The sequence below is a fragment of the Tenrec ecaudatus genome, chromosome 13 (genome assembly GCF_050624435.1).
Source record: "Tenrec ecaudatus isolate mTenEca1 chromosome 13, mTenEca1.hap1, whole genome shotgun sequence".
NCBI classification, from domain to species: domain Eukaryota; kingdom Metazoa; phylum Chordata; class Mammalia; order Afrosoricida; family Tenrecidae; genus Tenrec; species Tenrec ecaudatus.
Window position 1 is genome coordinate 38447360 of NC_134542.1, and position 12802 is coordinate 38460161.

The 12802-nt window shown below is 43.0% G+C and overlaps 1 protein-coding gene across 1 annotated transcript in view; it reads right to left on the reverse strand.

Annotated features, from left to right (window-relative positions):
- The window catches only part of AOX1 (aldehyde oxidase 1), a 97166-nt gene that overhangs the window by 16614 nt on the left and 67750 nt on the right, over positions 1-12802 (reverse strand). The window contains exon 26 of the mRNA XM_075529026.1: positions 8743-8838. Within this exon, the coding sequence (XP_075385141.1) occupies positions 8743-8838 (96 nt within the window). The remainder of the gene's footprint in view (positions 1-8742; positions 8839-12802) is intronic.

A 12802-nucleotide genomic window follows, 5' to 3' on the forward strand; every position in this document is an offset into this window, starting at 1 on the left:
GTGTACATAAATCTGTTCATGTACAGATCTCATCTTGCTCAGATCCACAATCAATGCTCATGAAAGCAGCAGTTAAGAGATCAAATGGCACATTGCATTTGGTAAATGTGCTACACAAGATCTCTTTAAAATGTTGAAGAACAAGAATGCTACTTTAAGGACTAACATGTGCCTGACTCAAGCCATGGTATTTTCAACTGCATCATATGAATGTGAAAGTTGGACATTGAGGGAGGAAAATCAAAGATTTGAGGCATTTGAATTAAGATGCTAGCAAAGAATATTCAAAGTGCCACAGATGGCCAAAAGAACAAACAAATCCATCTTGGAAGAGGTACCACACCAGAATGCTCCATAGAAGAAAGGATGGGGAGACTTTGTGTCATATACTTTGGAGAAGCTAGCCTCTGGAGAAGGGCACCATGTTTGGTAAAGTAAGTAGCAATTAAAAAGAGGAAGGGTCCCAGGGCAAGATGGTGACTAGGTAGGCAGCTCACACTGGGAGCTCCATGGAAATTGGTGAGTGGGGAGGTCTAGAGGCCAAGTAAGGCTTCCAAGGCTGTCGTTTAATTCCTGAGATAACCCAGGGCACTTCCCTGAACCAAGAACTGGCTCCCAGCCCATCTCCTGCACCCTCTTCAGAGTTCCAAGGACCTGGGCCTGCTGCATGAGCTGCCCTCGCTGCTGTGGACTCTACTGCAGTTGTTCACCAGAACTGCAGTGCCCCAGGCCAGCCACCCAGCAGAAGCTTGCGCAGCAGTGGTTCGATACCCCAAATAGCATGGGCCCTCCTGCTGGGCATTGGCGGATCCCTCCTCCAAGACCAGCACTCTTTTTTCGTACCTTTCCCTGCTCTGCCCCTGGCGCTCCCCTGCCCTCTGTGCTCTAAGCGGCAGAGCTGCATGCTAACAGACATGTCTAGACCCTATTTCCCACCTTCCTTCCTGTCCGCAGTGCCCCTAGCCATGAACAGACCATCACCACCCCCACCCAATCCTCACGCATGAAGCTATGTGCTCCTGCGTCTGGACTGTGACCTGCACACCTGTGAATGGGCCCCTACGGAAGCCTGAGAGTTACTAGAGCACAACAGAGGCTGATCTCAGAGCTTGACAACTGAGAGGGCCATCCAGCCTGACCTCCAAAGAAGAGTCCTAATAGGCTAGGGTGAGAGGGGAAACCCTCTCGCAACACCCCAGAGAAGTTGGCTATAGGCAGCCTGCAAATGCATTCATACCAACCTCCTAAAGAGAGAGCCAAGAACCCTCTGACTCCTGGGAAAATGGCATCAAGTTCCTGCAAAATGACACATAAACAGCAAGCTGCTCAACAGGAAAACAAGAGAAACAAAATCCAACGTCAGAGGATGACCTGAACCTAACAGCAGTCATAGAAGAGGCAAACATTGACCTGCCACAGGAAGAAATCTTCAGAATTCTGATTAGTTACACAGTATATGAAGGATGCAATACAGAAAAAGAATGAAATGATAGAGGAGATAAAGGCCACACACCAAAGGGAAATACAAGAGTTAAGGGATGAAGTAACAAAATCTAGTAGCAAATTCACAGACTTTACCAACAGACTTGAAGGAAATTTGAAAACTGAAGGAAAATAACACAAACTCAAGTATAAGCTATCGAGCCAAATTATTTATCAAGATAGATGGAGAAGTAAGAGTCTTCCCAAACAAGCAAAAACTCAAAGAATACATTAAAAGAGACCCAGACTTATAAAAGATCCTTGCCAACCCAATATGGGCAGAAGAACAACACTCACCAAGTGCAAATAAAAGACCACCACACAGAACAATTCCACCCAGAGTAAAAACAGCTCCAAGGTAGCATTGACTCAATGGTAGATAAAGGCAAGAATGAAGTACACATGTACAACACATTGATAAGAAAGGGAGGTAGGAAAAGTCCCAACACAAAAGGTACAAGATGACATCACAGAGCCCACAGATGGATGTAATAACCCTGAATATCAATGGACTGAACTCAAGCATTAAAGGACAGAAGCTAGCAGACTGGCTTAGAAAACACAACCCACCGATTTGCTGCGTACAGGAGATACATCTCAAGATAACAGACAAAAACAGGCTGAGAATCAAAGGATGGAGGAAAATATAACAAGAAAATGACAATTTAAAAAAAGCAGGAGTTGCAATCCTAATCTCAGACAAAATTGTTCTCAAGGTGCAAGCCATAAGAAGAGATAAGGAGAAGCACCATATAACGTTCAAGGAAACAGTAGACAAAGAACCAGTGAGCATAATAAATATATAAGCACCCAATGAGAGACCCTCAAAATTAATCAATTAAACAATCCAAAAGATGAAAAAAGAAATTATAGGCTCAACAATTATAGTAGGTGACTTTAATATCCCACTATCTGAGAAAGATAAATCACAGGGAAAGAAGCTTAACAAGGAGGCTACAGATCTAAACATTACAATTAGACGACTTGACCTGATAATTTCAGAACTCTCCACACAAATGCAAAAAAGCACATTCTTTTCAAGGCCACATTTCACATACCAAAGATAGACCACATGCCAGTATACAAGTCACATCTGTATAAATTCAGGCACATAGAAATTATACAGACTTCTCTCTCTCTCTCTCTGGCCACTATGCCATAAGGCTGGAAATCAACAAAATGATGATTAAGTAAACAAGGGAAAATAATTGGAAAATGACTAACTCTCTATTTCAAAAGGAGTGGGTACTGGCCCAGATCAGAGATGAAATTAGGAAGTTTCCAGAAACCAACGAGAATGAGAATACAACATACCAAAACTTTTGGGATACAGCAAAGGCAGTTATCAGAGGAAGTTTGATAACAATACAAGGACACATAAAAAAGGAAGAGAGACTTATGATTTATATGATGAAACAAAACTTACAGAAATTTGAGCAGAATCAACAGGACAATAGCAAAAGAAAAGAAATAAAAATCAGGGCTGAGATTCAAGAGAGATAAAACAAGAAAACTTTGGGAAAAAATTAATGCAGTTAAAAGATGGTTCTTTGAAAGGATTAACAGAATCAACAGGTTGCTGGCAAACCTGACCAAAGAAAGGAAGGAACAAATTTCAATAGCAAGAATGAGGGATGAAACAGGGAACATTACAATGGACCTTAATGAAATCAAAAGTATAATTACACAGTACTATGAAGGGCTGCACTCCAAATGAATTCAACAACTTGGAAGACATGGACAAATACTTGGAGACAATCCCTCCCTAGACTATCCCCAAAGGATGTCAAGAATCTCAACAGACCCATAGCAATAGAAGAAATAAACAAGGTTATCAAGAAATTACCAACAAAAATCCCCTGTGACCAGATGGTTTCACAGGAGAATTCTACCAAGCATTCACAGGGAAGAACTGACACCAATCCTACACAAACTCTTTCAGAACACAAAAAAAGACAGCAAATTCTTTATCTCTTTCTATGAAGCTAGTATAACTCTGGTACCTAAAGCAGGCAAAGTCCCAAAGAATTGAGAACTACAGACCAATATCCTTAATGAACATCAATGCAAAAACCCTTTAACAAAATATTGGCCAATAGAATATAACAGTATATAACACAAATCAAACAAATAATTCACCATGACCAAGTAGCATCAATACCAGGGATACAGGGATGGTTCAATATATGAAAGACCATTAGTATCATTCACCACATTGACATGAAAAATTATAAGATGCACATGATAATAGCGATAGATGCATAAAAAGCATTTGACAACACTGAACAACAATTCCTCTATAAAAAACCAAGAAGATAGGAAATGGAAGGAAAATCCCTCAATATAATGAAAGTTATATATAAAAAATCAACAGCCAATGTAGTAGTTAGTGGAGAAAAGATGAAAACAACCCCACTGAAAAAGTGAACCAGACAAGGATGCCCCTTGTCCCTACTCTTATTTAACATTGTACTGGATGTTTAGCAAACGGCATAAGGCAAAGAAACGACATCAAAGGTGTTCACCGGGGGAAGGAAGAGGTGAAACTATCGTTATTTGCAGATGATATGATTTTATAGATGGAAAATCCCAAAGGCTCCACAAGGGGAGTGCTGGAAGCAATAGAGGAGTATGGCAGAGTGGCAGGATACAAGTTCAACAAATAGAAGTCTATTGGGCTGCTATACACATTGGACAAGACCACGGAAGAGATCTTCCCTTCATAATAGCGAAGCACAAATTGAAATATCTAGAGATATACCTGACCAAAAACCCAAAGATTTGAATGGGGAAAGCTACAGAACACTATTACAAGAAACCAAATGTGACCTCAACAGATGGAAGAATATCCCATGCTCATAAGACTCAATATAGTAAAGATGTCAATTCTGCCCAAGGCACTATCTAAGTTTAATGCATCTTGATAAAAATACCATCAAGTTTCTTTAAAGAATTGGAAAAACAGATCACCAACTTCACATGGAGACAGAAGAAACCCAGAATTAGCAGAGAACTCCTCAAGGACAAAGTTGAAGGTCATGCTTTTCCTGACGTTAGCACTTATTATATAGCCACAGTGGTCAAAACAGGGTGGTGTTGGTCTAATGAGAGATACTCAGAATAATGGAAAAGAATGGAAAACCCAGAAATAAAATCATCTGCATACAGATAACTGATCTTTGATAAAGGCCTAAAAATATCAAATGGGAAACAGATGCCCTTTTCAACAAATGGTGCTGGAAAATGGATATCTACTTGCAGACAAATGAAACAAGATCCTTACCTCACTCCATGCAAAAGAATAAACTCAAGGTAGATCACAGACCTCAAGGTAAAACCCCAAATTATTGGGGCCATCAAAGAAGGAATTGGAACAAATCTGAGAACTTTGGTACAGGAAATACATATGCTATCAGAAATAGAGAAACACACAGAGGAAGCACAAATTAACAACTGGGAGATACTGAAGATAAAACACCTGTGTACATAGAAAGAATTTACCAACAGAGTAATAAGAGAGTACACATACTGGGAAAACATCTTTAACAATGACACATCAGACAATGGCCTAATTACTAAAATCTATAATACTCTGCTAATAGGAAAAAACTAAATGCCCATTGAGAAGTTGGGCAAAGAACTGAACAGAAGTTTCAAAAGGGCAGAAATCCAAATGGCCAATAAATATATGAGAAAGTGTTCCTGATTATTAACCATAAGAGAAATGCAAATTCAAACAGCTATGAGATACCACCTAACACCCTCAAAGATAGCCCAATTCAAAAACTCAGAAAGTAACAAATGTTGGAGGGACTTTGGTGAGACAGGAACTCGTGTCCACTGCTAGTGGACCCGTAGGTATGCACAACAATTATGGAAACCAATTTGGCAAAATCTAAAACAGATGGAAATCAAGGTACCATAGGACTCAGCAATCCCCCTACTGGGCATATACCCAGAAGAGGAAAAAAACAAACCAAGACCAGACATCTGTGCTCCAATGTTCATTGTGGTAGAGTTCACAATCACAAGGAGTTGGAAACAACCTAAATTTTCATCAACGGGATAATAGATTCATTGTTTTATTTATTTATTTCTAAGTGGAGAATGGATTTAAAAACCATGGTACATACCTACAATGGAGTACAACACATTGCTAAAGAGCAGTGATGAATGCATGAAATGCACATCGCCACATGGGAAGAGTTGGAGGAAATTATGCTAAGCAAAGTAAGCCAAGCACAAAATGTCAAGTACAATACGAGTCCACTGAGGAAGCTTAAAAAGCAAAAGGGGCATAGTGGAAAGGTGACTCTATGTAGATATTCCTGGGATGAGGTCCAGCTAGTATGGCAGGATCCAGACCCAGTCCAGGGATACATATAGCAGCCAACTAAAATGGAGGGGAAAAGGAAGGAAGGAAGGAAGGAAGGAAGGAAGGAAGGAAGGAAGGAAGGAAGGAAGGAAACAAGGAAACAAGGAAGGAAGGAAGGAAGGAAGGAAGGAAGGAAGGAAGGAAGGAAGGAAGGAAGACAGGGGTAGCCAGGGAACAGGGTACTAACCCACCAGAGGGGAGGGATTTTAAAATATATATATATCTCTATAGGAGAAGGAGAGAGGGAACAGACTTCAACCAAGATGTGAATGCAACATACCAGCAAGAAGCAGCAAAACAATAGAGAGGTGTATGGGGCAGGCCCCAATCCCAGCTACCTGGATCCCCACCCCTAGAAGAATGCACTTCTCTCCTCAAGCTGAAGCTACAGCTTGAGGAGAGAGGCATGAGGCACGTCTGATCTGAGCACCAGGGAGCAAACTAAGAGGGAAGAGGAAAGAGTGGAGCACATCTTGGCCCACCAAGGCCCTAGGACAATATTCCTGCTCAGAGCAGCCAATGCATGGAAAGGACCAGAGGGCTGGCCTCACCAGGAGACACAACATCCATCACTGACCCATTGCGCTATGCAGGACAACACTGGAGACACATTGTGGGAATTGTGCTTGATCTGATCTCACCACACCGCAGAGAAACACAAAGGGTGTGTATCAGAGCAGCAAGGGGAGCAAAGCAATGAATTCCCCAAGGAATCCCAAAAATAGACTCTGGGGGCAGGCGTGGCACTCATCAGACTTGACTGGAGAATACCCATAAAGGTCAACAAACAGACCTGGAACTAATTACTATTTATAGACTTTTCTTATTGTTGTTGTTGTTTTGTTTGTGCTTATTATTATTTTTATATGATTGTCTAGATAAGATAGGTGGGATAAACAATCCTGAGGAGAAAACAACAGGACTTACGGTTCCGGGGTTGGGGACATGGGAGAGGGGAAGTTGAAGAAATGGAACAGGGGAGCCAATACACCCAGGGACAAGGGAACAATAAGTTATCTAGAATCGATGGTGAGGAAGGCATAGGATGGCTGATGGGAGCATCATTGATCAAGAGCAATGTAGCCAAGAGGATTTAACAAAAGCCAAAAGAAGTTCAAACATGATAGGAAAGTAAAAGGAAATAGAGGAAAGAACTAGGAAGCAAAAGACATTTATAGAGGTCTAAAAATAGGCATGTGCATATGTAAATATATTTATATACGATGGGGAAGTAAATCTATGTGCATATATTTATAGGTTAAATATTAAGGCAGACATTGGGCCTCTACTCAAGTACTCCCTCAACTCAAGAACACTTTGTTCTAATAACCTGGTATTCCATGATACTCACCTTCCCAACACCATCACGGAAGACAAAATGGGTGCATAAGCAAATGTGATGAAGAAAGCTGATGGTGCCTGGCTATCAAAAGATATAGCATCTGAGGTCTTAAAGGTTTGCAGATAAGTAAGCAGCCATATAGCTGAGAAGCAACAAAGCCCACATGAAAGAAACACATCAGCTTGTGTTATCATGAGGTACTGATGGGATCAGGTATCAGGCATCAAAGACCCAAAACAAAAAAATCATATTGATGTGAATGAGGGGGAGGGTATAGTGAAGACCCAAAGCCAATCTGTAGACAACTGGACACCCCCTTACAGAAGGGTCACAAGGAAGAGATGGGCCAGCCTGGGTGCAGTACAGTACTGATGAAACATATAACTGTCCTCTAGTTATTTAATGCTTCCCCCCACCCCCCTCCACTATCATGACCCCAATTCTACCTTAAAAATCCGACTGGACCAGAGCATGTACACTGGTACAGATAGAGCTCGCAACACAGGAATCCAGGACAGACAAACCCCTATATGGGCCAATAATGAGCATAGTGATACCAGGAGGGTGGGGGGAGGGGGGTGGGGGGGGACTGATTACAATGATCTACATGTACCCTTCCCAGGAGGACCGACAACAGAAAAGTAGGTGAAGGGAAACCTTGGCCAGTGTAAGACATGAAAAAAATAAATAAATAAATTATCAACAGTTCATGAAAGAGGGAGGGTTGGGGAAGGAAAGGAAAAAATGAGGAGCTGACACCAAAAAAATGTTTTGAAAATGATGATGGCAACATGTGTACAAATGTGCTTGACACAATGGACGTATGTACAGATTGTGATAAGACCTGTAAGAGCTCCCAATAAAATGATCTTTTAAAGTTATATAAACATCCTGCTAGTGACTTTTTAAGACAGGAAAGAAGACATAATGAAAATATAGTGATTAATACTCCAAAAGAGTGATTATTGCTAAGATGTGGAATTGGGTTTGGTTTTTTTTTGTCCTTTAAATTTTTTTGCCTCTTCAAAGGTTTTTGTAACCTATGACATTACAGTGATGATTAGAAAAACTACAAACTATAGCATAAATTTCACTTCCAACAAGTAAGCTAAGAGAAAAATGGTAACATTTGGCTCAAAATATCCAATGTGATTTATATCACTGATTGTTCCATGTCCTGAACATTAACAAGCAAGAAATAGCATGATTCATCAAAATGTACATCTTTTTGTCGCCCAACAAAGGTTCAAAAGAAGAGCCCCCTTATTAGTAGAAAACCTCCCTTATTAATTGATGCAATGAAAAGAGCTAATAAAAGCACAATTTTCTTTAAAAGGAAACAAGCCAAGGCCTAAGGCTGTATTCTTTTGGGAGATTCAGTTACAAAACTGGCTTATCTTCCAGTTTCTGCTAACATTGTAGCAGCTGAGCTAAGTTCCTGTCTTCTCTCTCTCTACTTAGTAAAAAACACATTCACAGTTGCTCTCACTCACACTCATCTACAGAGACACACCCAGCTTCATCTCATCATTTGCAGCCTTACCTGAATTATTTTGGTGTGGACCCCCTGCCCCATTTCAACTCCACCGTGAGTCACAAGCACAGATCCATCCCGGTAAATGTGAACCAGAGCAGCAGCCTAAGCCGAAAAGAAGGGGAGCCGTTTCCATGGTCTTTTCAACTGGCACGATCAAACATCACAACCGTGATAACAATTTCTTTGGAGATGATTCTTTCCTTGTCCTCCCTCACCCCTGCTACAAACATACAGAGATTCTTTACCCACTGTCCTGAGAGCACCGGGCAGAGCCAGGGCAAGGCCAGGAGAATGCTGCCTTGGGGTTGCACCCCAATGCCAAGTTGTCCCTGGGTGCCTTTGAGGATGTTGCCTGTGTGACTATTTCTTAAGTACAACACTGAGGACACTGGTGCCTCCGGTGACTCCATCACCCCGGGCCTCAGCCATATTCTGGCCTCCTTTTCCTTTGAGGGTAGTCAGTTTTAAAATGCCGAGAGAAGGGAACATAGGTTGGGGAAGAGGGGGGTTTACTGTATGTTCACCTATTCCCAGAGTTGAGAGGCATAAAAGTTCAAATAAAAGTCCAAATAAGCATGAGAGACCTTCAATAAGACAGTTATTATTATTTTGCTGCAAAATGAGATAAGCCCGTGGTGAAACATCCTGGCACAGAATTGCTGCGTTTTGGAATCAGAGGGGACTCGGAAGCAATCTTATCTAATGGTAGCTCCCACAGCGATCCTGAGTGAAGCTGAGGACTAACACAGACTCAACTCGCTTGGTCAGAAACACTCGACCGAGCTAAACATGTCTTATAATGAACACAGAGGTGCCTTCTCATAAATCAGCCCGCTCGAATATGGGTTATGAAAATATCCCAAGGGACAGCAGAAAAACATGGCTTTCAATCAGTTTAAATGAATTCAGTCAAGGCTACTGTAGCACAATCGAAACCGACCCAAACCTGTAAATTGTGGGTGTACTGAACCAATAACGGGAGCTTGGGAAATCACGGTGAGCTTAAGCCTTGGCATAGAAGATGCAGAAGAGGTGCTGTGAGCCTTCCCAGGAGACTGGTTTGGGAGACTGGGTTATTGCCAGGACACCAGTGAACCACACGCATGTAAAGCAGGAGGCTGGTGCCCATCTTAAAGCACACCCCCTTGCTCCTTGCTGCTTTCTGGCTCTGCCAGTTAAGAGGTGTTGTCGCACAACAATAATGGCTGTAAAACATGAAGAGTGCAGCCCGTGAACTGCACACGGAGAAGTCCTTACAAGGGTGACTGATTGGTTGCATATATTTTGCCAAAATTGACCCCAAAAATCACATGGATAACAATGAGTACGGAGAAAAGACTATGTTCTAAAATTGACTGTGGTCGAGATTGTAAAGCTCTCCTTGAGATGGTTGAACTATTGATGTGTGGGTGAAGTGTCAATAAAACTGTTCCAAAAAAAAGATTTGGTCGCGGTGCAACATGCATGTTGCCTCACCCCCTTTAAGGAGATTTTCCTAGGGTTTCGTAGGGTATGGACCTAGCATTTTCCCAATTTTGGTTGGTTTTCCAGTATACACACTCTACAAATTTGGGTCCATTCCAGTTTCATTTTTTCAGCCACAATGGACCCAGAAAGGACCAGTATGAAGCCGTGCAGAAAGCAAAGATACCGTCTTTGCTTTGAGCGTCCAGGATAAGAGGCACAGCACCAGCGCATGTCCCAGAGAACATGTTTCTAATGGCGCCATGGTGGCCCAGAAGCTCCTGCGTTTGCAGTTGTGCAGCTGGAAGGGTTGGGGGCCACCCGAAGGTCACTTTAAGCTAACCATCTAGGTTAGTTGGTTTCTTAATATCTAACTCCCTATTCTAAGTGGTATCATAAACTAGAATTTGTAACATCACTATTTTCAGAAAACTCTGGTAACCAACTAATTTGAGTGGATTGCATAAATGTTTCTTACTGCCATCAAGTGGATGCAACCCTGTAAGTCGGCATCAACTCCATGGCAGGAAGTACAAATGCATGTGATCAAGTGAGATTAGCTTGTTGCCAGTGTCTTAAGCACACTGATGTTACCAAGTCTAGATTGTGAAGCCACTTTGAATAGGAATGTAGATATTAATAAGATAAGCTAACAGATGGCTAGCCTAAAGTGACCCTCAGTTGGCTTAGTGACCAGCACTAAGCCTGGTCATAAGCAGAGGCTGATGGCATTGCATGTAAGTCAACATATAACCTACGGAGGGGCCTGTATTCCTAGGTCAAGTGTCTGCTTCTCAGGCTCTTCCCAGCCACCATGGCCTGGGAACCACAGTTGGAGAACTGCCTCTTTATTGGTATCCAAAGGTTCACAGAACCCCAGTGAATGAAAAGTTAACGCTCACACCATTCCAAATAAGGAAACTTTTAAGAATAAAAGCAGGTTCTAGTTGCCAGCAGGAGCAAGCAGGTATGTATTAGGATGGTCGTGGAGGCACAGGGCATTCTTGTTATTCGCTGTCCTTGAATCGGCCCTAGACACCTGGTAGTCCCAGGCGCAATGGGAAAAATTGCTGCACGGACCTGGGCCCGCCTCCAGATTGGTTACTGGCTATGCCTTTGTGAGCCATTGGCTTTTCATGAGCTGGTTTTCAGAAGTCAATTGCCGGGCCTTGATTCCTAGGACATCTTAATCGGGCAGCTCTGTTGTCACCTGTTCAGCATCATTGCAACATGTGGTCCTCCACTGAGGCCAGTCATTGAAACCAGAGCTCTTGTGTAGAAGTCGAGAATCCTGCCACAACTTGGATGGTGGGGAACCCTTTCTCTGGGAACAAAGGCTTCTTCGCCATGCAAGGAAGGGCTTTGGAATTCTGAAGCAGTCCCGGTTGCCATGATCATCGTGCCCGGGGCCATGGGAGGATACCGCAGAAGATGTTTTACTGTCTCCTGACCCATCACCCCTGGAAACACTACCCTGTGTTTCTGGTAATTTATTTTCAAAGCAATAAAAATAAGAAGCAGCATCTGCCATAGGGAGCCCAGAGCTAGTTGCATTGTATTAGATGCCAGGTGACAGCGGCAGGAGCAGAAGTCCCTGGGCTGCATCCAATTGCACTTCATCGTATTCTTCTAGATGTGAGTCTCTGCAGGGAAGGGCTGGATCCTGACGGAGAGTCGGTGTTCAATAAACATCTGAGGAGTAAGTTTCCACAAGCCTGCCTATCTGCTCCTTTTCTTAAGCTTGTAGACTCTGTACTTGGCCTCCTCTGCTCTGCAAGCAGAGGTTAGGTGTGATTTGTGGTTGGACTTGGCACATGATGTGACAGGGATATGGTTACTGCGGCCTACAGCACATGACCCCCACGCTACCCGACTCACAGTACTCTGTCTGCATGTCCAGAGCAGCATATGTGTGAAAGACTGCTGAGTGTGTGTTCCATGTAGTGGAGCACTCTCTTCGGGCCATTTAAAATGTCAAATTTTGTTCAATTAAGTGGCACCACCGGACAGTTCACTGTCAGCTACAAAAGACAATTCCACAAAACTTCATCTACAGAGCTGGGACCACTCTGCTGCGTTGGAACAGATGGTTCTCCGATATCAAGAGTGGTCTTAGTCTGAGAAATTCAATTCTCCAAGTAATGCCTGCTGGTGTTGCTGACAAGTTTGCTATACTCCACGTCGTCTCCGAAAGTCCCAGTCATTCAAACAGTCGAGCGTCCGTTCTGTGTCAGGCACCAGGAGCAAAGAGGTGAGTTAAATTAACGCTTCTCATTCTTGATTGTTCATAGTCCAAGACTGCAGGATAAGTCGGGAAGGTCCAGTTGGCGCCCTTGGCTGTGGGAAGCGCCTGGCTGCTTCTGCTCTGGGAGCAGTGTGCGGTGATGCAGCCATGTGGCATCTATGGCTCCACAGTCTTGAGGGGAAGCCCTAACTCTGGCAATCAACGGTCAGATGTCCTTGGACGAGACCACAGACATCTGTGGGCTTCTACCAGTTCTTCTACATTGCTGTTAGCTGCTGCGGACTCAGCAAGTCATGGTGACCCATGGGCCACAGGATGGAGCCCTGTCCAGTCCTGTCTGTGCCTTCCCCAGGACTT